The following is a 26063-nucleotide window of genomic DNA, read 5'->3' as shown; positions in this document are numbered from 1 at the left end:
ATAAAAAATAGCAGATCTACAAGCTCATAGCGCGGCACCGAGTGCCGCGCTATGAGCTTGTAGATCTGCTATTTTTGAATAGCCCAAAGAAATCTTAAAAAATGACACAGATGCGTTCCCGGTCTTAATAGGTTAATTTTTTAGCGTTTCTCCCCTAGAACTCCCTGGCCTCCTCAAACTGTTTGTAATAGTCCTCGTCCTGGGGATTGTCCGGGCACCTCTGCCCGTTGTTGGGCGGCCGCGCCTGGTTGTAGCGGCTCCAGTCGCCCTTGCAGACGATCCAGGGCAGGATGTCCACCTTGTAGTGCAGGTCCTGCGAGAACTCGGTGCTGATGAGGTTGGGCGTGCCCGCCCCTTTCCCCCGCGTCACCAGCTTCATGCCGTCGTCGTAGCAACAGTGCTGCGCCGCCAGCGTGGTGGACTCCAGCGTCAGCATGGAGCGGATGCAGTAGCGCGCCGTGGGCTTGTAGATCTCCAGCTTCTCCTTAGGGCCGCTGGCGTCCTTCCAGCGGAAGTGGCGGCGGGTGGTGGCGTCGTGCACGTCCGCCGTGCTGTACGCCACCTCGGTGGGGTAGGAGCACGGGCAGCCCGGCAGGTCGTTGGCCACCTTGGTCATGTACTTCTTCAGGAAGTCGCTCTTGCAGTTCATCCAGCGCTCGCAGCTGTCGGTGTCTGGAAGACATTAAGGAGGCAGAGGAGAGAGCGTCAGAAAGAAACGCCGTAACTCCTGCATAACACCGGACCCTCTCTCTCATCTAGAGTTAGAAGACATTAAGGAGGCAGAGAGCGTCCGAAGAACGCCATAACTCCTGCATAACACCCTCTCTCTCTCATCTAGTGTTAGAAGACATTAAGGCAGAGAGCGTCAGAACGCCATAACTCCTGCATAACACCCTCTCTCTCTCATCTAGTGTTAGGACTCCTGCATAACACCCTCTCTCTCATCTATGTGTTAGGAGATGAAAACAGGAAGATGAGTGGTGTGACTGAAGGTGTGTGGGCCTTTGGTTGACATCTGAGCTGATTGGGAACAGACAGAGACAAGAGAGAGAGAGAGAGAGAGAGAGAGAGAGAGAGAGAGAGAGAGAGAGAGAGAGAGAGAGAGAGAGAGAGAGAGAGAGAGAGAGAGAGAGAGAGAGAGAGAGAGAGAGAGAGAGAGAGAGAGAGAGAGAGAGAGAGAGAGAGAGAGAGAGAGAGAGAGAGAGAGAGAGAAGAGAGAGAGAGAGAGAGAGAGAGAGAGAGAGAGAGAGAGAGAGAGAGAGAGAGAGAGAGAGAGAGAGAGAGAGAGAGAGAGAGAGAGAGAGAGAGAGAGGCAGACAGACAGACAGACAGACAGACAAAGAGAGAGACAGGGAGAGATAGATAGACAGACAGAGACAGACAGACAGACAGACATGTGACAGACAGACAGACAGACAGACAGACAGACAGACAGACAGACAGACAGACAGACAGACAGGGAGACAGGGAGACAGACACACAGGGAGAGAGACAGACACACAGACACACAGGGAGAGACAGACAGGGAGAGAGACAGACAGACAGACAGACAAGAGAGAGAGACAGACAGAGTGAGAGACAAAGAGAGACCTGCTGCGCTCTTAAACACTTAAGCCCAATTTTATATTTTGTATTATTATGGCGTCATGCAAAATGAGTGAAATCAATCATTACTATTATAGCCAATCTATTAGCTCACTGTAGATCGTGCAAATGTTTGAAATATTGAAATATTTCCGAGCTTATATATCTGCAGTTTTTTTGATATTTTGGAAAATTGTGAACCGTGTCGAAAATATCTGCTTATAACGACAAGCCCAAAGTAGGGAATCCTACTTCGAGCTTGTCCGGGGACCACCAGTGGTCCTTGAGGGGGGTCCAGGTGGTCCCCAGCTAAATGATGGAGTTGGTAACCAAATGGATCCTTATAGATCTTTAACTCTTGAGAGCGTGAAATGAAACCAAATGGACCCGTATGGGTCCATTTGGTTTCATTTTACGCTCTCAAGAGTTAAATAATTGTTAAACATTACTCAATTAAAGAACTGTTATTTTGATAAACTTTTGCCTGTTATTTCTCCTATGGTACCACATCAATACATCATGGAATTGTGGACAGAACAATATCCAACGACAAAAAAAAACGGTGGTCTGTGGCTCAAATGCCGAATAAATAATGGACCTTGATATGAAAAGGGTTGAAAAGCACCGCTTTAAAGTGGTTGATGTTCCGCTGTGTTTCCATCCCCGTGCAGCTACAAGGCTACGCTCAATGAACAAGGAGCGTGGCGTGAGTTCAGCATATTCAGCTTATTACACTCCAGATGGATGGTCCATATATACTCCACAGTGTGAGGACTGTCTCTGCCTGAATTAGTGATGTGTCGTTCATGATCGATTCGTTCAAAAGAACTAAGTTCATTTGCCGTGAACACGAACGAGCTCGTTCACTTTCTGAAACTGTTACGTTCACGTGCGACGTGAAAAAAAAGAAAACGCTCCCGCGATGGTGTTTTACACACACTATAAAACATACATTAACCACTTTAGCCCTATTTTATACCTAGGCTATTTGAAAATAGCAGATCTACAAGCTCAATTTTCAAATATGTTAGCACTTTTACTTTTGGTTCTTTAAGTATATTTTGATGCCAATACTTTTGCACTTTTACTCGAGTAAATTTTGAACGCTAGAAAATAGCGCTGCTGAGTGAGAACGTGAACGAATCATTGCCGTGAACGTGAACAAAATCGTTCGTTCACTGAAATGAACTTTTTTTCCCACCACTAGCCTGAATGACTGATGGTCCATGATACTTCACAGTGTGAGGACTGTCTCTGCCTGAATGACTGATGGTCCAGGGTGACAAATGAACCCCATCATAGCAGGAACAGAGTAATGAGAGGGTTCTTCTTACCGACACCAAAGAGCTCGGTGGCGTTGAACTCGTCCGTTCCAGCCAGCAGGCTCACTTCAGTGGCTGCTGTCTTGAAGGCATCTTCAATCCCTGTGGAAAAAGCATGGAGAGTGGTGATTGATCCAGCAAAAAGATGGAATTCGTCAAGACACACTGGTAAAAGGCACATATGCAGTGGTGTAAGGGTGATCTTTTTTTTTTTTTTACATGCGTGTGCGCATGGAAAAAATCTTTTTAGTTTTTCCAAAATGTTCAAAAAGATCTACAAGTTCACAATGCGTAGCTAGTTGACAGTTTTTCTTTTTATAAAATAGGGCTGAAGTGCTTAAAACCATGAAGAGAAAAACGCTATTCCGTATCACGATATTACGATATTCAAAATCCTGCAGGAAATCTAGTCTCATATCACAATATCAATATAATATTGATATATTACCCAGCCCTACTTACAACCTCAGAAAAACATTATGTTAACCCATTAACCCATGTTAACCCATTTTAAGAGGATTGCCATGGGCACATTCTCCAACCATTGCTCCTGCTTTGACAAGTAGCAATTGCTGTGATCTTAGTCTTATATTAGTTTATTAGTTTTATGATGTATTCTTGTTATTAGTATTTTAAATAGTCTGTATTGGTGCTATTGGTAGTAGGTCTTTGGTATTACGGATGTCATGTTTGTCTTTGTTTTGTTATGTCCTGTATTGTCGTTACTGGCAGAGCTGTGTAACATTTTATTTGCCTCTTCTCTTGGCCAGGGCACACTTGTAAAAGAGACACTAGTCTCAATGTGATTTCTCTGGTGAAATAAAGGTTAAATAAATAAATTAAGACCTGGGACGCATCTTTGTCACTTTAGATTTCTTTGGCTATTCAAAAATAGCAGATATACAAGCTCATAGCGCGGCACCGAGTGCCGCGCTATGAGCTTGTAGATCTGCTATTTTTTTTAAAGAATCGCCTCAGGTCTTAATGGGTTAAGTAAAGCACTAGAGTACACACATATCAGGCAACAACAAAGTCAAATGTTTGGACACGTGGTGAGTCTTAATCAGACTCGAGTCGACTCTGATGACGCACCACATGAAATTGAAATGTGTTATCCGCCGCTGTGTTGCCTGATCAGTGCTGTACTTATTCGTATTAATAATAATAATGTTCCCTTTACCTGGACAGTTGGGCATGTCACAGGTACGTGACTCTGTGGCCGTGCAGGCATAACCACAGGACCTGGTTCTCTTCTGGTTCCCGTTCCCACAGCTGACACTGCATGCCGACCAGTTACTCCAGTCCCCTTCCCCATCAATGTAATCTGAAGAGATGGAAGAGAGAGAGAGAACAGACAGGAAGAATGAGAGATGCTTTTCAAACTTACTGTGGCCAAGGAACACCAATGGACAAGTCAAAAATCTCACCACACCGCCTGTATTCATAGTGAAAATAGCTGATCTACAAGGTCCCAATGCATCACATCACAATGAACTGGAAGCTTGTAGATCTGCTATTTTCGTTGTTTTTGAAAGTTTGTGAAAATACATTATATGATAAAAGAAATACATAATAATAATTAAAAGTTTCCCCTATATTGGAACATGTGTGGTTGTCACAAAATCCGAAGGCACACCTGGCCTTGTATCCTGGCAGACCAGTGTGCCCCGGCACACCATCCTTAACCACAGGTGTAAGACATATTAAGGCTGTGTGTAAGGCAGGCTAAAAGTTACCTTGGACATTAAACCATATACCAGATGAAGTCTGTGCACAACAGAATGCACTGTACATGTACATACACACTGATCCTAGGACTAAACAAGAGTAAAAGGCCTCGCTCCGGTCCGTTGGTGAAAGATGTCAATGTTTATCCGCGGTGGAATTGATGGATCCAAGTTTGAGGCCCAGCTGCGGTATGAGTACGGTATTTCCTGAGCGCCTGCATGGAGCTCAGAGAAAACACTGCACTCGGTAGATATTGTCTGACTTTATCGCTGTAAAGGTGTATTAACACCGGATGCGACGATAAAATCAATGTAAAGATGAGACATCGAGCGATGTGACATAAATGGAGCAATACGCAAGAATCGCAGTAAAGTAAAAAAAACTCAAGTGATTTTTTCCAAAGCCAAAGAGCAGCAGCCATTCAAATCCACGCAGGATCCTATAAGCAGGTAGCCTGGTTCCAGACGAATCTGCCATTGCACAAAAAAAAAGCCCAAAAAATGAGTGATATTAGTCTGGCCATGCCAGGCTAACAAGCAGACACAACAAATATCGCTTCAAGCTAAAATGTCAAGTCCAGTGTGAGTGCAAAAGAGTGGCGGTCTTCGCACGAGTGACGCGGTTATTTGTATCATGTTCAGTGAGAGAATAAAAGCCCCACTAGTGTCCCCTAGAGCCCATGCTGCTCCTGTGACCTAAGAGGTTTGAACCGATCCGACTGACCTATTGCGCTCATAGATCCCAGCGCTCTCTCTCTCTAGAGGGGCTAGAAATGGATGGCAGAGGGAGCATTTGGCAGATTACAGTACAACTGCGAGACTGAAATTCTACCCACTGCTACAGATTTGTACAAAAACCTGCTCAAAGATAATGGCACACTGCCAACAGACTTGTTCAATAGGTCTATCTGTTGTTCATATACTTTAAAATGGGACCTGAAGGTAAGAAATCCTCTTTATAACTCTAATTACCGTTCGACAGATCAACTGTAATGGATATACATGGAAACAGCTACAGTGGGGTGTGTGATCAATCCAGGCTTAAGATCCCCCTTCAAATCTTGAAAGCAATTGACCCCATCAATGAGCAGAATAAATGACAACAAGTTGACGCACACACGCACTCACACAGACGCGCACGCACGCACGCACGCACTCACACACACACATGTAGGTAGGTACGCATGCACGCACACACCAACATCTGCCCCTCATTATGAGCATTTTATATGAATGCGAGGCCAGATAGCGATCTAGCTCCACCTCTTCAACCCTCTATTACATACTAGCATTATGGCCAAAGAGCTGTTGGCAACGCATCCAAGCATAGCAAGACAAGGAGCAACTTGCTGTTAGCTCAACATGTCGCACACAGACGCAATTGAGCGAACGCCACATGTTTTGATTGACAGTCCACAGCCACACCGCCCAGCGTGCATTTTTGACTATTATAACAGTTTTCAAAACCATGAGAAAAACAGGGGATAAAATATGTTCTGGTCCACATGGTGTGGCGTGAAAACCTAGATCGAGCTGGAGTTCACCGTAGCAATAAGCCAAATGCACTAAAACGTGGTCAACGGTTTTGACAAGAAGCAGCCGACGAAAGCTCATTCCTTAGCAGCCATAAGCGGAGTGGATGAAATTGCCCATACATTCCTGTTCCAACCATGTTGGTTTGGGCATGCTGCAACACGGATAGAGAAGGATGGATACTGTACGAAGAACGGAGTGTGAATTCTTCCGTAGCAGATTTATCTGTGGGGTTCCTTTTTCTGGAGAGGGTTGTGAGAATGGGTACGGCTCGGCTAGCCCCATCGCTTGTGCTCTCCTGGCCCCATTCCTGCTGTGGGAGACTTTGATGTCGGGAGGCGTTTAAACTGTGTCACATAGCCAGCGCCGCACCGCAGAGGAATCCGTCTCATAAAAGAGTGTTAAAGGCTTCAATCAAGGGCTCCCAGAGGCCGGGCTGGAATGACTGTACTTATTATGGTGACAGCTTGAATCAGCAAATCTGCAAATTACAGATTCCACATCAAACTATGCCCCATCTGTGGCAATGCTGTGTCCACCCGCGTTTCAAATGAGAGCCCCTGGATCCACAGTAAATAGTATGTGACTTGCAGTGTGCTGTCTGTACACTCATTTCCGGTAAAAAAAAAGGAAAAAAAAGACAAGAAAAGAAGTTACGCACGCAAACAGGGCACAAATACGGTACTCAGTACCAGTGGTGGAAAAAGTACTCACATTTTTTACTTAAGTCAAAGTGCCAATACAGAAATACTCTGTTACAAGTAAAAGTCCAGAATAAAAAAAATTACTTGAGTAAAAGTACAAAAGTATTGGCATCAAAATGTACTTGAAGTACCAAAACCAAAAGTGCTAAAATTATTGAAATCAGCAGATCTACAAGCTCACAACGCGTCGCGATGCGACGCGTTGTGAGCTTGCAGATAGGCTATTTTCAAATAGCCTATGTATGAAATAGGGCTAAAGTGGTTAATGGATGTTTTATGATATGAAAATTATTTTATTATCTGAAAAGTAACTAGTAACAAAAGTTTTCAAATAATTGTGGTGGAGTAAAAGTACAACATTTGCCTCCGAGATGTAGTGGAGTAGAAGTAAAATTATTGAAAATTGGAAATACTCAAGTAAGTAAATGTACTTAGTTACTTTCCACCACTGGTACTCAGTAAACACACACTCCCATAAAAGGATAATTCCTTTTAACAGGTCGTTCATGAAAGTCCTTGCGGTCTTGTTTCCAATGAGAACCTGTGAGCAATTAGGGGTTAAGAGTCTTGCTCAGGGACAAATTTCATTTCATCGACACATATGCTGACCTGGCCTGGAATCGAACCTGGGGCAACCAGGGCCTCTGGCTCCCTAAGCGGGCTCACTAACCATTCAGCTATGGCCGCCCCCCATTGAACACTCACCATACTCTGTCTGAGCCTTGCTGCCTCCTCCCGTTCCTCCTCCTCTCCTATCCCAGTCTCCCAGCGGCCGGAGGAAGTTGCTATCCTCGGACTTTGTCCCGAAGGCCGCCTGGTCCTGGTCCTCCTGCTGCGTCCGGTGGGGCGTGGAGACCGAGGAGGAGGAGGCGGAGGAGGAGGAGGCCGAAGAGCCGGCGGAGGAGGAGTGCGGCCACCAGTTCCTCCAGTTGGTGGCGGCCCAGTTGGGCTTGTTCTCCTTGTGGAGGCCCTTCTCCGGCTCGGAGCCCTCCAAGCCGTCCACCACCTCGATGGTCACCTGGGTTCAGAGAGGAGCAGAGAGAGAGAGATCCACAATCCACAGTTAACACAGGAGAGGAGAAGCTTCTATAGAGCACCAAAGTCTGACGTAATTTACACATCCTAGGTTTGTCTACCTGGTTCGGAGTTTTCCACCCCCATTCTGAATCCCCATAGACGTATTTAATATCGCGTCAAATAAGAACTGTGTTCCAAAAATAAACAAATGACCCCGGCGGTTTGACTCTTATGGATATGAAGCATCAACTGACGGTGAGAAAACGATAATGTTACTTCCGCCGAATTTGTTACATTTTCGCCAGAAACAGACTGTATCAAATATAAGTGACTGAGTATCATAAACGATACAGAGCCACCTCCCTGACAATATCGCCGAGACAGTTTGTTTATTTTTGGACCCCAATTCTTATATGAGACGATTCTATGATGATCCAATGTTATTCTCCATAGCGAAATTACTTTACGAACCTGGGGATGAACGAGTGACGTCAGGACTTCTGTACTCTATACCAGTGGTTCTCAAACTTTTTAATGTCAAGGACCCCCAAATTGACACTTATTAGCCCACGGACTCCCATTTGAAAAGATATGCCAGGGACCCCCATAAGAGAAGATTGTTACGGCTCTAGCAGTGATTCTCAACCATTTTCATTTCAAAGACCCCCAGTTTGACATGCATTAGGCTACGGACCCCCATTTAATGGCATTTCTATTTCTGGAACCCCAATTTATATTGTAAAATCAATGTTAATTTAACTCTGAGAGTGTACAAATGTACACTCTTTTGTACACTCTCAGAGTTACAGACCCATAAGGGTCCATTTGGTTCCTAACTATCCATCATTTAGCTGGGGACCCCCCGGAACTCCCTCAAGGACTCATGGGAGTCCCCGGACCTCACTTTGAGAACCGAAGAAGTTCTATGCAGTATAATTTGGACAGAAATGCTTACTGGGTACTGAGCTGCTGTTGGGAACTATAGGGCTGTCTTTGACTAAAGACATTTAGTCTACTAAAACAGTCATAGGAATTCACACACACACACACGCACGCACGCACGCACGCACGCACGCACGCACGCACGCACGCACGCACATGCATTGTGAGCTTGTAGATCTGCTATTTTCAAAAGATTTTTATACATTTGAAAACTTTGTGAAATGGGACGTTCTGCATAATGAGTACTTTCTACTTTTTGATACCAATACTTTTGTACTTTTACTCAAGCACATTTTGAATTCCGGACTTTTACTTGCAACAGTATTATTTCTACATTGCAGTATTGATACTTTTACTTAAGTTAAACATTTGAGTACTTTTTCCACCACTTGTGTGTGCACGGCACGCTAGGGGTGTGCGTCGTGCATGTGTGCACCTGCATGTATGTGTGTGTGTGTGTGTGTGTGTGTGTGCGTGCGTGTGTGTGTGCGTGTCCACTTCTCTTCAAGACATGGCTGCTCAAGCACGTAGGGACAGGAAGAGCAAACAGGAAGGGTCAGAATAGCTTGGTGGTGCACATCGCTACCCCCTTTCTCTCTCTCCCTCCCTCCCTCCCTTCCCTCTCTTCCCTCTCTCTCTCTCTCTCTCTCTCCATCCCCCTTCACACTCTCCCACTCGCAGAGCGTTAGCTCAAGATAGACGCTGAGGTCAAATCTCACGTCCATCATTATGACAGCTGAAAGGCAGACACTAACCACCAATGCCTCACTAGCTATAACCCAATGTGCAGGAAGAGAACCGACATGGAGCTTATGTAAATGTGTGGCAGCAAGCCCTCCTTCTTCTGCCCATAAGTCTCCTTAGTGTGCAGATGGCGGAGTGTAACCGCTGCCATGTTTAAATCATTCCCCTGTTTAACCCCTTAAGACCGGCGGGAACGCATCTGTGTGTAATTTTTAAGATTTCCTTGGGGGCTATTCAAAAATAGCAGATATACAAGCTTGTAGATCTGCTATTTTTGAAAAATCGAGAAAATCTGTGCAAATCTTTGAATATATACATTTTTAAAGCGAAAATGTTTAACTCTGTTGCAACTTCTGGGGGTCCCTGGAACAAAACATTTTGATATGGGAGTCCACGGCCAAATACATATATTTTTTGATAACCACTGATATTATATTTTTTTCTAAAAACTGTTAGGATTTAGAAGACATTTGTAGAATCCCCCCCAGAAGCAAAGATTTGAGTTACAAATGTTCGCTTTAAAAAATTATATATTAACACATTGGGTGCCAAAACCGTATATATACTTCTTTTCAATTACAACCATGGAGTGCCAAAACCTTATATATACTGTTTTTAAAAAAAAAAGATTTTCTTTTTTCCTCCATAGCAACAGGAGATATCATTTTTCGAAGATTTAGACTCCCATCCACTTCCTGGTTAACTTATGACTTCAAAAGCCTGTATCTCGGCTCCTGTGTACTTTTTTTTTTACAATGTATTTTTGACTATTTTTGACTATTTTCGACTGGCTGCAACTATGGAACGGATTTCCGAATGTTTTTAATTTTTTCCCCCCGATTGTACGAGACCTCTATATAATGAATGGACGCTTTTTTTTACATGGATTTGCTCGGCGTGGATTCTAGAGCTTTAAACAGTAAAGCACAGTCAATGGGGAGAATGCTGGCACCCAACGTAAGTTGTTATGAAAAAATGCTGGCACCCCATGTGTTAAAAGATTTTCCACGATTTCCCCCCAAAAATAGCAGATCTACAAGCTCATGGCGCGGCACTCGGTGCCATGAGCTTGTAGATCTGCTATTTTTTAATAGCCAAAGAAATCTAAAAAATGACACACAGATGCGTTCCCGGTATCAATGGGTTAATCCAGCGAGGGGGTCTTTTACCATTTCTGAGAGCATCTCTCTTGCTAAATCCCAGAGCACGGACAAAGTGAATTAACATCTCAAGATGTGCGAAGAGAGAGAGAGCAGGGCAAGCAATTGAGCAAGAGAGTGAGGGTCTGGGTGGAGGGTAGAGAGGGTGGTGGTGTGGTGGTGGTGGTGGTGGTGGTGGTGGGGTGGGGTGGACCTCTTTGATCCTGGGATTCATCTGGCTTTCATGGTCTGGAGGAGAGGCTGAGCAGCCCTTTGAACTTAGTGTTTAGGTGGAGAGAGAGAGAGCCAGGGAGGTGGGTGGAAGGGTGGCTGTGCAACAGAGTGGAGGTCCCCCCCCCCCTCATCTGTGAGGCACATGTGTTATAGGACAGGAGGAGGATGGGGTGGGGGGGGGGGGGGGTATTGGCAAACAGGGGGGGGATCAGAAAGTGTCACCCTCCTCTCCTCTGGGGCAGAGGGTGTCCCCTGGCTTGTAGTGGAATGATCAATTAATTGGTCGGTTTGGTCTCAAGCCGACCAAGACTTTGTTAGTGAAGTGGTGCATTTTTTATGTTCTGTTCCCATGCTGAATTGATTATTTCTTGAAGAATTATGAGCACACACACACACACACACACACACACACACACACACATTGATGATTGATTTATGATATTTTGGGGGTATTTTTAACCGCAAGTCTAAAGCCGAAAAATAGCAGATCTACAAGCTCACAACGTGTCGCGCTGCGACACGTTGTGAGCTTGCAGATCGGCTATTTTCCGGTGTTTGACATCGCCGCACAACTAAGTATAAAATATGGGGAAATCTAACCCCGACCCCCTAAACCTAACCTCTAAAGGTCTAATCCTAAACCTATAACCCCAACCTGAATCTTTTTCTAATTGTAAACGTATCTCAAAAAATATTTTTTCAACCATAAAATAACAATTTCTCTTGTGAGGACCAAGAAAATGGTCCTCACAAGTATAGTAACACACGCACGCACGCACGCACACACACACACACACACACACACACACACACGCACACGCACGAGTTGGCTACTGTACCTGTATGTTTGGATTCTGTCCATTGATGTCAGCTTTGGAGAAGTCGGGGAAGTTGTGCAGGTCTAGGAGGAAGGCTCCAGGCCCATCGCGCTGCAGGCTGCCCCCAGCACCCTGGCTCCAGGGCAGGGTGCCACCAGGCCGGTGGGCCGACCGATGCTCCGGACCCGACCGTCGGTCCTCGGGAGCCAGCTGGGCAGACGAGCTGCTTTTTACATTTATATTGTTCTGTTAGGGCAGAAAAAGAAGGAGGGGTATGTTATTAATTTCATTATTTCATTATTTTAAAGCAGCGGTTCTCAACCAGTGGTCCGGGGACCACCAGTGGTCCTTGAGGGGGTTCCAGGTGGTCCCCAGCTAAATGATGGAGAGTTGGTAACCAAATGGACCGTTATAGATCTTTAACTCTTGTGAGTGTAAAATGAAACCAAATGGACCCTTACGGGTCCATTTGGTTTCATTTTACGCTCTCAAGAGTTAAATTAATGTTAAACATCTGCATTACTTAATTAAAGAATTGTTATTTTGATCAACGTTTGCATGTTATCTCTCCTATGGTACCAACATCAATACAGCATGGAATTGTGGACAAATTCTTATCCAAAGATTACTAAATAAATATTCTAAGTCTTTGGGCCTGAGAGTCTAAATCCCCTCTACGGTGGTCCGTGCCTCAAATGCTGAATAAATAATGGCCCTTGATATGAAAAGGTTGAGAACCACTGTTTTAAAGGATCAAATATTTGCCAAAACTAATGGCTGTTTTTAGGGGAAATGCGTTTATGATTCGGCGTAGACGTCCTAATGAAAACATAAAGCATAAACAAACCGAAAGAGCAATTGAATGAGGGTCAGCCTGTGTAACAGTGGATGACATGAACTTACTACTTAAAAGTAGTTTTACACAAGTGTTCTTGTGTTCTTTCAAGCTCTCTTTTCCCCTTTCCTGAAAACTGCAAATGACGGGAGCGTGTAAACAAAGAATTTGTGTAATTTTTACACATGTAAACCTGTGTTGTGACAATAAAGTTGAAGTTATTCCAGTTTTCTCATAATGGATAACAATGTTTATGATAAGCATCTCCTCCTGACAGAATTGGGCAAATAGTTATTAACTATGGTGGTCAGTATGTCCCTCAAAGTCTACCAGCTCAGCAACATTAGACTGACATCTCCTGCTGACATGGGGTTCATGTGGCAATGACCTTCTCCATATATCCTGTGGACAGGCTTGTCAAACGTCCCAAAACACAGCAAGACAGACAAGAGGCACTGAAACACCTACACTAGGTCAATGTAAACACAGGACAAACAACCAGACTTCAGACATTTGCTGCTGTCTGCTTCCTCCAAACCCATAAAACCCACTAAAGGCCTATACTCACTCAGAGCCTATGTCACATAGCTTTTTTTTTTAAATGTTTTTGCTCCATTTTTAACCAAAATAAACTTCTACTTCTTTACCATAGTATTATGCAGTGGACATATATAGCATGTTATGGTTCTTTCTTGCACTGGTTGGGAGAAAAAGAACTGTGTCAGCCCTGATGTGTTCCGTTCATGTCCATTGCACGGGGAGCTATACACAGAAACCTGAGCAAACATTGCAAAATAATTGCTTCTCCCTTCTGGTAGACAGAAAAACACTCCCCGTCCGTCTGACAAGGGGGTTGTAAATACGTCCCAAAAGGACGTCTGAGGCATATGTCCCCTGTCACATATGCACAGAAGGAGCAATTACTCCTACAATTGGACAGACAGCTATAAGTAGCCGGCAATCATCCATTCTGGGGTGGCAGAAAATAAAGATCAAAGACTGCCATCAATCTTGCGCCTTGTTTTGCTTTTTTTCATCTCCCGTTTCTCTCTCTCTCCCCAGTGTTTTTGTGGCCGGGGCAGAGAGAGAGGCCTGAGAATATGGCAGCAGCGCTAGGCTAGCAGTACCGTTGCGGTGGGACGGTCGCAGACAAAGTGTCAGCTCAGTCACGTTGTGGTGGATGTTAAAAAGCCCCCAGCGGAGCTGTTTGTGTCCGGGGCCACGGTGCACTCTGGGACACTATATGGGAAGCTGTAAATAGTGCTATACGGTGCAGAGTGAAAGGAGTACAGTATAAATGAATGTACAACCACAGAACTAGGCCTGATAACAGACGGGCACAAACAGACTGCATATCCCTTTCATTGAGTGAGTGAAGCCAGGCTTACTTTATGATGTACCTCAAAACTTATGAATATGAATTGATCTTTTTTAGTGGCCGTATAACTATATAATTATATATCTATAATTGCCCTTAATCGTGACCAAAGGTTACAATAAATGAGTTCAATATGTCAACATTTTTGAGTGCACCCAAATAAAATAAAAAATGTCGTACACCTCATAAGATAAACAAAATCATAAAATCAGCGGACGAGAGAATGATTTAAACTTTCTGGGAATTAAGATTCCAATTATTACCACAAGGAATGTTCTGTATTATTGACCGAGACCAAACGAATTATGGCTCAGAGATAAACAGGATATGGAACGTTTGGGACACGGTCATTTCAACCCAAAAAGCATATTTTTTTGGGCTGAAGCGCTCGCCTCCCTGTAAATCACGTTGAACCTCAGCCATGTGAACATGCCATGGCTCTTTGAGGGCTTTGAGGTGTCCATGCGATAAGTCAACCCTACAGTCTCCTCCAGACGTCAGAAGGCGGTCATCATCAGCTGTGACTAAAGTCTGATCAGGCAGGCCTGTTTCCCCTAAAACATAATCCCTCCACCACCCAAGCTCTCATTCAAAGAAATACATCACTTAGGCCAATAGAAACTTTAACCACTTGAACCCTAGCAACAGACCATTTTCTGTTGGTAATGCCTCTTCTTGGTAATGCCCAGCTCACTTGTGGTGTTCCACAAGGGTCCATTCTAGGTACTTTCTTATTTTCCCATTTACATGTTTACCCCTAGTTCATAACATATGTAAGCAACTAAGCATACTATTCATTTCCATTTGCTATGCAGATGATTGTCAACTCAGTTGACTCAATGACTCCGCTCAAATCCTCTGACCCCAGTGGCTTAGCGTCCCTTAAAGGACAACTTCGCCCATTTTCAACCTATCTTCATATAATTGGTTCTCACTAATGCTCATGATAATATGGTACAATTTCTTTCTACTGAAGTTTTCAAACAATTGTAGTGGAGTAAAAGTACAATATGTGCCACTGAGATGTGCCTTGAGTAGATGTAAAAGTATTGAAAATTGGAAATACTCAAGTAAAGTACAAATACCTCAACATTGTACTTAAGTACAGTACTTGAGTACATGTACTTAGTTACTTTTCACCACTGAAACACAGTAAAGAGGTAGCTAACCAAAAAAACGTAAACTGGCTCTCATCCTTGATATGAGAGCTGGCAGATGGCCATTGCATTGGTTTTCAATGATGGGATTGATGATGAATAGATGACTTAGTGCTTGCCAGTTCTCTCTCTCTGTGTGTGTGTGTGTGTGTGTGTGTGTGTGTGTGTGTGTGTGTGTGTGTGTGTGTGTGTGTGTGTGTGTGTGTGTGTGTGTGTGTGTGTGTGTGTGTGTGTGTGTGTGTGTGTGTGTGTGTACTTCAGTCCCTGTTGCAGCTGTTGGCCTGAAGGAGCATGTAATGTACCATGTGCCTCCTCTGATCTAGATACAGTAGAGTTGTCAGCTGCTTCATTTCACCTGACAGAGAGATGTTTCACCAGTAAAGCATGGCGTTGCACACACTGCCAATTTTATTCGCTGGAGTGCCTGGCAGTGTTGATTTCGTCGACTAAAACTATGATGAAAAATGTTTGTCAACTACCTTTTTTCACTGACAAAAATGATATAAAAACAAAATAAAAACTAAGCTATGATGACTAAAACTGAGACTAAATATATTGTCAATTTCGTCAACAAATAAAAACTAGACTAAAATGTTAGGGAGGGTCTAGTGGAGAATAGATCCAGTAGAACTAAAAGACAAGTCGTTTGGTTGCGCTCAGGTGTTGCGCTCTGAAAATAGCCGATCTACAAGCTCACAACGCGTCGTAGCGCGACACGTTGTGAGCTTGTAGATCTGCTATTTTCAGCACGCAACCAAGAGTAAAATCAGCCATTACGATGCCATCAAGGCACCGCCAAAATACATTTTAGTAAAATATGACTAAAACTAAATGGAATTTGATTCAAAAGACTATGACTAAAACGGAAGCTGTCAAAATCAACACTTGTGCCTGGCCATAACGAAGGCACCGGACCTACACAACCTTGAATTGAACCCTGGTCTTTGCGGTGGTGGATGAGTGCTTTACCTCCATGACACCTCTGTTTCTTAATGCAATATCACACAGCGATACTTGCAAAAGCTTGTGCCAGATGGAATGATGTTCCTCTGGGGGTTTGGCAAAGACTTATCCTAATCTCAACACGCTTGTTGTTTAATTCATCCAAACGGTTTTGAATATTTCTAAAATAGTGCTCAGGAAATTATACTAGTCTACTGACAATTTGATCATTTTAACGGACTGACTAAGCTACGTTTATTGTCCTATTAAGATCAACTTCGATAAACACACGTCACTGTCACCATCTCACTTTTATGACAATAAGTGCGATTCACTTATCATTCAATTAGTAGATGTGCTCTGCTAACAAGTAACTCGATGTCCACATGATGGGATATTTTGACAAAACCTACCACTGGAAATATTAATATAGAGAACAATGTAAGTTTAGGGTAATTTCAGGACCTTGGACAGTTTCTGTGAAGTCACCAATAAGTTGCTGGTTTGAGAAATGTACATAACAATTATATTTTCACCCCATTCGGATGCTATCAATGCATTGAATGGGACATTATCACGTTTTATCAGACCATTGAATGGGCGACATACTGCCCTACCCGTGATTTATCAGAGCATTCATTGGGTGTTATCAGTACATACTGACCTACCGACGGAGATGACTTAAAAAGTTAGTTTCGGTTTCGAACCATGACGGAGGAGCGCAGTCTCAAGCGAACTGGAGATACAAGAGGCACCACCGAGCGAGCTAAAACGAGGCAGTTGCCGTCCCGAACGTTGCGACGCTCGCTTGAGCCTACTCAGCCCCGTCCGAGTTATGTACCGATAAGCACAGAATGGTAAATCATGTTGTGGGGACAGCTCTGCCTCCGAGTAGGTCAGTATCTCATGATTACGCCCAATGAATGGTCTGATAAATCGTGGGTAGGTCAGTATGTCGCCTACTTTGCCCATTCAATGGTCTGATAAAACGTGATAATGTCCCATTCAATGCATTGATAGCACTCGAAGCTATATGAATCTGAATCTGGCTTGTGACATTTCTTGCGTCCTGTTCTGCCTCCCAATGCTATCTTCCGCTGTTCACTGTAGGCAGTTGAATACAAAGGAACTCATTAGAAGATAATATCTATCGCTGTTGCGTCATCTTTCATGATGAGTTCCTAGATAAGATGACTGCTGCTTATGTTTGCCAAAATATGTTAAATGTTCCAAACAAATTCCCTATGAATACCACCATGTCATAATAAATCATGAAGGATATTCCTTTGGCCTGCAGCGGTCCTATCAGTTTTAGGGGTGTGGTTTAAGCAAAGCACAGTAAACACTGAGAAGACCAGAGGGAAGTGGAAGTGCTGTAATTTAAATTGTTTAATGAACAACATAAATCACACACAGGATATGAAAATTAACCAGAAGCCCTAGCATCCCTAGCCTGGCATTGGCCAGACTGATAACGTGGATTCACTCTCACGGTATCAGCCTGGACTTCGGCCCATAGGGTGCTTTTCACTGTTGTACGGACAGCAGTTGAAACGCAGTCACTGATTGGCCCGATCATTTTCTGAATTCTCATACTCGCTCCCTATGGGCCGAAGTCCAGACTGATACCGGGGAGGAACGTGAGAGTGAATCCACATTATCAGTCTGGCCAATGCCAGGCTACAGCATCCCTATTCTGGGGATGAATATTCGGCGAAAATAGCCGATCTACAAGTTTGTCTATCTTGTAGATTGGCTGTTTTCGGCAAAGAGATTGTACCAAATCTAGAGCCCTGAGGACCCCGGTCAGTTAAGGTTTTATTAAGGGGTGGGACATGGGGTGTGAATGGGAGTCAGTAATGACCGTTCACCATTACTTTCTTAAGTGTCTCAGTGCGTAGGAACAGCATCTGTTAAAAAACAAAGCTCTGTGGTTTTGCCTTTTAATGGCAGGGCTACTTCGGGGCTTATATACTGCTCATCTGAGCTCTTCCACGACCAAAGGACGGACGTGCTCTTAATTTGAAGATCAAAAGTGACACACCATTCCTCCTCAGTTCATCTGGGGGGCCTCCCAGGATGTCACCCCCACCCTGAAAAGCCATGAATGAAGCCCCCCACCCACCCCAACCCATCTCACTGCACGTCCTCTGGTATTCCCGCTTTCCCCCCCTTTTTTTTTTACACTTTGTGAGGGCCCTGCTTAAAGGAGCATGACTCCATTTTCAATTGGGAGCCACTCAGGGGGCCTTCCCCCCCCAGGGAGACTGGCAGGAAATGAAGGCAGTGCACATTGTGTCAGATGCTATTCAACTCTACACTTTTTAGGTGAAGAAAGAGAAAAGCATCCTTTCCCCTGGCGTCGCAACGCCACATACTGTGTTCGTGGTGCATGTTGTGTGTTAATTTGCTCGATCAAACAAACAACACACACAGGACAAACGGAGGCGTCATTATGTACCAACAAAGACAGTAGCTTGGTGGTTTGCTGTGAAAACTAGACTTGATGAAACTCCACTCTCTTTCGTTGAACACACATTCACACACATGTGATGGTGTGTGTAAGTATGAAGTCATGAATGTAAATATTGAAACATTTTGAGTGTTCGATTAATACGAACAACCTAAGCAGTTTTGCATGTAATTCCAGATCATTTTTGAGTGTTCATTCAATGAACTTTGTAACTATAAATAACTTAACCAACCAATAACTCAACCAATATGAAATATTTGATTACAGTGTGTTATGTTTTGTGATACTGTTGATGTGGATCGAAATAAACTAAACTAAACTAAACTGCTTGTTCTAGTGGTTTATTAATATTTCGTAACAGAAGTGTGTTTTATTTATATTTTGTTATTAGAATGATCCTATCTAGGCTTTACCTGGGAACCATATTTGATACACCATACTTGGATGTGCGCCGTGTCACGCACTGAAAATAGCCAATCTAAAGCTCACAACACGTTACAGATCTGCTGTTTTTGGTACATGACACTGTTGCAAAATTAAGTACAATTCACCCTTAAAAATAAGCAGCCTCTGTGAAGCAGTGTTAATGTTGCTGTGCCTATGACTAAAGACTCTCTCTCTCTCCCCCCCTCTCTCTATCTCCAGGTGCATGCAGCCAGATTCTGTCATTTGTGTGTCTTCAGTGAATGGCCCTTTAAATATGACACCTTGAGATGACAATACACCCCCTGGGCCGTGACAAGCCCTGGCAAAAGGTGACATCATCGTCTTCAGTAGTGGACCAGTGAAGCATGGCCTCACTGGAGCCAGTCCATTCATGAGCAACAAAACCATTCAGGGGCTTCTGTGGGATACGGTGGAAATGTAGGAGTTGTGGGTGTTAATTTAACTCTGAGTGTACAAAATGGAACCAAATGGACCCTAACGGGTCCATTTGGTTCCATTTGTACACTCTCAGAGTTACACACCCGTAAAAGGTCACTTTGGCTCCATTTGTACAGTCTCAGGGTTAAAGGGATAGTTCACCCAATATTTCCCCCCGCTTAGTCACCCCATGGAGACTTGAATTCATGGATTTAAAAAAAAAAGGAGACACAAATTAAGGAGACACTTTGTGTCTCCTACCGGAACCGCTGCCGCTCATCAAATTATTGGCTTAGGAACGCGACAAAAACAAAAAAAATATCCATGAATTCAAGTCTCCATGGGGTGACTAATCAATAGAGAAAAAAAAGTCATTTTGGGGGTGAACTATCCCTTTAAATTAACTGTGTGTAGTGTCAGTGGGATGGGGTGGGCGTGGGGGTTAGAGTAATACTGTACTAGGATTCCTTGGGAAGATCTCCTGCGTGATCCCTGGTCCATGCTGGGTTCCATCTAACATTCTGGCCATGTGACAAATGCTTAGTGAATTCCTGGGATGTTTCCCCTCTCCTCGCCTCGCATGCTGCCACGATATCCAATGGGAACGCGGGGAATCGCTATGCTGCGGCGCACTCTCAGGTCAACCTGCGGTGATGATGATGAGCAGCAGCAGCATCCGCAGAGATAAAAAAGAAACAGCACTAAACCTAAAGTCCTCTGCTGGTAAGCGGTGAGTCGAACATTCCTTTTCCAATCATTTCCCAAGCATCCTAATAAAACCATTTAATGGGGGGAAGAGCCACCACCATTCCATGCCTGCCCAGTAGGTATGAAGAGCCATTTATCATTAGCTCACACACAGTCAGTCAGGTCCATGGAGTTGGCCCGTTGGTATTTCAGTGGCAGCACTAAAAATACATCAAAAACGAGAGCCGAAGGGATGCTTAACACTCTCCGTTGAAGCCTGTTGATCCTGAACCCGTCTTAACCCTTTAGGTCAGGACGTTGGAGGCATGCTTTACTCTTGATGTTAAAAAGGGCAGTTAAACTATTAAACCTGTCTGAAGCAGTGTCATGCTAACAAGTGATGGCCCTGGCTTTGTGGTATTCTCTCCCCAAAAAACAGTTGTCAACTAAAAGACTTTCTCACGAGGAGAGCCACACACACACAACCCAACAAAAAAAAGGTTTCACTTGACAGCATCAGGGACCTGTGTGTTCTTTCTAAAGATGCAGCTTGATTTTTGTTTCTACACTCGGAACAGAAGTCATCACCTAAACCAGTAGTTTTCAACCAGTGGTCCTTGGGGGGGTTCCAGGTGGTCCCCAGCTAAATGATGGAGAGTTGGTAACCAAATGGACCGTTATTAGATCTTTAACTCTTGAGAGCATAAAATGAAACCAAATGGACCTGTAACTCCCAAGAGTTACATAATTGTTAAACATCTGCATTACTTAATTGAATAATTGTTATTTTGATCAATGTTTGCCTGTTATCTCTCCTATTGGTACCAACATCAATACAGCATGGAATTGTGGACAAAATGACTAAACCAACTTCAACACATATCACATGATGACCCTTGTGCATCTTTGCTATGACACCTTTATCTGAGCCACCGTGCTGTCATTCTCAATCATTTATCCTGCTTTAGATATCAATATCCATCTTTTTTTCCCCAGTCTTCCCACAAGGCGTTGTTGCGTTATATACGCAAGAACAGACATCGCAATCGCAATTAAGATAAGTCATGATTGTAGGGCATTGGTTCTTGAGGGAATTCCAGGGGGTCCCCAGCTAAATGATGGATAGTTAGGAACCAAATGGACCCTTATGGGTCTGTAACTCTGAGAGTGTGCAAATTACATTAACATTGATTTTACAATAGAAATTGGGGTCCCAGAGTTAGAAATGCCATTACATGGGGGTCTGTAGCCCTAATGCATGTCAAACTGGGGGTCCTTGAAATTAAAATGGTTGAGAACGTAAAAATCTTCTCTTATGGGGGTCCCTGGCATATCTTTTCAAATGGGGGTCCGCGGGCTAATAAGTCTCAATTTGGGGGTCCTTGACTTGAAAAAGTTTGAGAACCACCGGGCCATCTATGTGTGTGTGTGTGTGTGTGTGTGTGTGTGTGTGTGTGTGTGTGTGTGTGTGTGTGTGTACGCGCGCGTGTGTGTGAATGGAGGGCGGGTTTACGGGGGTATCTCCTCTCCTCCAGGGGTTCAGATCTTAACCCCTGGAGGAGGAGGTACCCCCCCATCCCACCCCCCCTCTCATCAAACCGAGCGCTGTGGGATGACAGTGATGAGTCCATGATGACAGAGAAGTGCCCGCAGCTAGCATTTAACCCCCAACAATGGAGGGGTGTGTGTAGGGGGACTCGACCTCTGACCCGGCCTCATCTTCCATTTCTCTCCACTGACTGACTTGCCGTTCCCAGGGGACGACCTATAGAGACGGACAACATCCTTCTATAGCAACGCAGCCCCCAAAGTCTCCAAAAAGGGACCCTCGCCCTCGGGGAAAGGAGGCTTTATATTACCTGCAGCCACAGGCGTATATATGGAGCATCTTTATCAAACCCATCTGTGAGCATTTAGCCTGCTTACAATACAACAAGACCCTTTTATATCAGCTTTTTGTATACATCATTTCTCTTCAGAAGCATTTGATCATAAAATGAAAACAAAAAAACAAATTTCCTTATAGCCACTTGAACCCCAGCATCCTGATTCTATTCTGACGGGAAAATGTGCCAAAAATATCAGATCTAAAAACTCAACAGCGCACATTGTGAACTTAAGTTCACAATGACAGAGTTCACAATGACCCAGACAGAGAGAGTCCATGGAATCCACTTTAGAAGTGGAAAAGGAGCTAAACCAACTGGGTTAGAGATCAACTCAACTCAGTCAGTAAAGTATCCTGGTCCAGGCTCAGAGAGTTTAAGTGTTTAGATATTTTAAGGTTCATCATTCGGGAGATCATAAGGTAGATCATACCATCATAAAGTAGCCTACCATCATAACCATAATGGCAGATAATTTAAGGTCTATACGTGGTTATAGATCAACTCACCTGACCTCAGTCAGTAAAGTGTCCTAGTCCAGGCTCAGAGTGACATTTAAGTGTAAGTGGTCTTTTTAAGGTTCATCATTAGGTAGATCATAAAGTAGATCATACCATCATAAAGTAGCCTAAGGTAGATCATTAGATCAACCCACCTCAGTCAGTAAAGTGTCCTGGTCCAGGCTCACAGAGACATTTAAGTTTTAAGTGGTTAGATATTGTAAGCTTCATCATTACGTAGATCATAAGGAAGGTAGATCATTTAGATCAACTCACCTCGGTCAGTAAAGAGTCCTGGTCCACTAGGCTCAGATCGGTGGCATTGCCCTGCGGCAGTGGACTGCTCCGTAGGACGGTGATGTGCAGAGTGAGCAGCAGGAGTCCCAGTAGTAGCAGGAGCTCTGCGGCCAGCCGAACCATCCTCTTGACGCGCCCGGTGCTCTTTGGGGGAGCAGGAGCTCCGGCCGCCGCAGAGGAGACTCCGATCTCCGGATCCGCCGGGGACGAGGAGCCGCAACACCACTCCGGAGCCACTGCGGGACTCAGAATGACGATGTGAGGGGAAGAAAAGAGGCCGGGGATCGAACCTTCGAACAAACAGTGGACGGAGAGGAGCTGTGTGGTTGTGGGGCAGTTGGATCAGTTGAGAGGTCCAGCAGCGGTCCTCCCAGCGCTGTCTGTCTGCACGATCTCCCACAAAAATATCAAATATATATATTTTTTAAGGCGAAAAAAGCTAAACAAGTCGAAAAAATATTTTTTTTAAAAGTTCACTCTTTTGGAAACGATGGTCAAAAAGTAACTAACTTCTCTGTAACACCTCAAATATTATAACTCTCTGTAAACAGCTACACAAATAGGTTCAGGTTATTGCCAGTAAGGCTACAGAGATGAAAGCCTGATCCTCGGTTGTACATAGGCTGGTTTTATGTAGATTTGTACCCCCAATTTAAAAATATATTCTCTCTTAAAAGGGTCAACTCATAGGCTTAGAAACACATGCATTAAAAACATACAGCGCGATTCTTATTAGTTAGATCTGCCCATGTAACTCCTCTATGCATTGAATCGCATTGAAGCGCTTCCAGCGCTACAGCAGAACGCACTGTCTCTCTCTCTCTTGTTGCGTTCCTCCGTCACTTTATCCACTCTGATCAGGAGACCACCGTACTATCTGTATCCCCCCGCCACATTCTAAGCACTATGGCTATGCTGTCCCTCCATCTCAACCAAGCTGCACATTCTGAGACTTGTCCATCAAGTTGTCCATCAATCAATCAAGCAAGCAAGCAATCAATCAATTAATCCACATTGTGCAGAAGGTGAGAAATAGACACCATCCGAAAAAACGCTGCAAAAAACAGGATGGTTTGAAGAAGTTTCGATCAGAAAGTGTCCTCTAGACAACCCAGATATCTCCCCTCTCTCTAGAGCTGCTTCATAAAGGAGTTGTTGTGTCCTTGTCCTCTTCAGAAGAAGCGATCATATGCATCCATTCAGCTGCAGAGGACTTGTATGAGTCTCAGATGAAGTGCTGCTGAATTAAAGCAGATAGTACCGAAGCAAAGCACGGTTTAACATACAGAGAGAGACACACACTCACATCACACACACATGCTGGTCCTGTTGTGCGCTGCGCTCCACGAAGTGGTTTTATACTTACGCCCCTCGGCTGGTTTGCTGTCAGGACTCCCTCCCCCTTAGCCCTGGTCCACAGCGTTTAGTGAGTGAGCTCTGACGCTCTGTTAGCCGCGCTGCTCTGCTCATAGAACGAAAGTTACACCGCCATGCGAGGTCTCCGTCTTTAGTAACAAATAAAGAAAACAATTTCGCTATTCACCAAAACAAAGTATTTTTTGTATTGTTGAAAGTCTATTCTCCAGGGTGGGAAGCCTCTCAGCACCCCACCTTCTCTGTATAATACACTTTTATGGGCAGAAAATAAAATATATCCGGCAGATGGAAATTATTGTATTTGCTCCACTGCGCCCTCTACAGATCTGGTCAATATAAATTACCATTGAGCAGATCTGTAGAGGGCGCAGTGGAGTCTGGCGGACATATTTTATTTTCTACCCATATAGTGTATTATACAGATAAGGTGGGTTGCTGAGAGGCTTCCCACCCTGGAGAATAGACTTCCAACAACACAAAACAACCTTTGTTTCGGTGAGTAGCGAAACAGTTCTGTTTATTTGTACTAAAGTTGGAGACCTCGCACGGCGGTGTAATGTTGGGTCTATGAGCAGAGCAGCGCGGCTGGCAGAGCGTTAGAGAGAAGTCACTAACAGGGCTACCCTCCCCCTAGTTCTTTTTTTTTCTCCTTTTTAACCCTTTAATGCCTGTGACACGGGGGTGCCAAGTCTCTGCAGTTATCATCACTACTCCAAATGTATTTGTATTATATAACAAGCTCCTGGTGATAAAGCCTCAAAATTCTGTTCTCTAAATAGGCCAGGTCAAGAAGTAGGCTATTGTAGGTTTACTCTTATTTATTACAACTTTAAAAAGTAGCTATGTACTTGGCACGCACGCGCACACACACACACACACACACACACACACACACACACACACACACACACACACACACACACACACACACACACACACACACACACACACACACACACACACACACACACACACACACACACACACACACACACACACACACACACATTTAAATTAAATCAATTTCCGAATTGTGGGGATATTGAAGCATAATTAGAATTGCCCCTCTGAACTGAATTATTGTGAAATCGACTACTTTTTCCAAGTTGTAGAATTTGGTACTAAACACAATCACAGAAGTGGGGGTCCACGGCCTAATCAGTTTGCGGGGTCCTTGAGATGTGTGAGACCACAGTCTGTGATCATCATCACATCATAGAAGGTGTTGCTGCACCTATAACAAGACAAATGGAGTGTAGTAAAGTACTCACCCTGTTGGAACACTCTCTCTCTCTCTCTGCTTCAAAGCTCTGGCTGCTGTCCTTTTACTCACCAAAGTGTGTTTGCTTTAGAAAAACAACGCATTACCTTGTGGTGGTATAACAGTTCACATGCTGGAGTAGCCAGTGGTGTAAAGTAACAAAGTACATGTACTCAAGTACCATACTTAAGTACAATTTTAAGGTACATTTACTTTACGGGAGTATTTCCCATTTTCAATACTTAGTTTTACTTCTATTCCACTACATCTCAGACGCAAATATTGTACCTTTACTCCACTACAATTCTTTGAAAACTTTAGTTACTAGTTACTTTGTAGATATGAATTATTATTACAAAACATACATTAATCTCTTCAGCCCTATTTAAACTTTAGCTGTTTAAAAATAGTCGATCTACAAGCTCTAAATGCGTCGCATCGCGATGCGTTGTGAGCTTGTAGATCTGCTATTTTCAAAAGACTTGTATACACATGATACCTTGTGAAATGGGACATTCTGTATAAAGAGCACTTTTACTTTTGGTGCTTTAAGTACATTTTGATGCAAATTCTTCTGTACTTTTACTCAAGTAAATTTTGAATTCCGGGCTTTTTTTAAGAGTATTTCTATATTGCAATATT

The 26063-nt window shown here is 43.9% G+C and overlaps 1 protein-coding gene across 1 annotated transcript; it reads right to left on the bottom strand.

Annotated features, from left to right (window-relative positions):
- Positions 1 to 91: 91 nt before the first annotated feature.
- On the bottom strand, positions 92 to 24091 carry ism1 (isthmin 1). The gene is made up of 6 exons (XM_084075312.1): positions 22763 to 24091; positions 11786 to 12010; positions 7576 to 7888; positions 4087 to 4230; positions 2919 to 3008; positions 92 to 672 (listed from the first exon to the last, which is right to left on the bottom strand). The coding sequence occupies exons 1-6, from the start codon at positions 22904 to 22906 to the stop codon at positions 155 to 157; spliced, it is 1434 nt and encodes a 477-aa protein (XP_083931438.1). The 5' UTR covers positions 22907 to 24091; the 3' UTR covers positions 92 to 154.
- Positions 24092 to 26063: the final 1972 nt, after the last annotated feature.

Source organism: Gymnoscopelus microlampas (genome assembly GCF_963454915.1).
Source record: "Gymnoscopelus microlampas genome assembly, chromosome: 13".
Lineage (NCBI taxonomy): Eukaryota > Metazoa > Chordata > Actinopteri > Myctophiformes > Myctophidae > Gymnoscopelus > Gymnoscopelus microlampas.
Note: the sequence above shows the minus strand (reverse complement) of the source record. Positions and strands in the feature narration are given on the sequence as shown.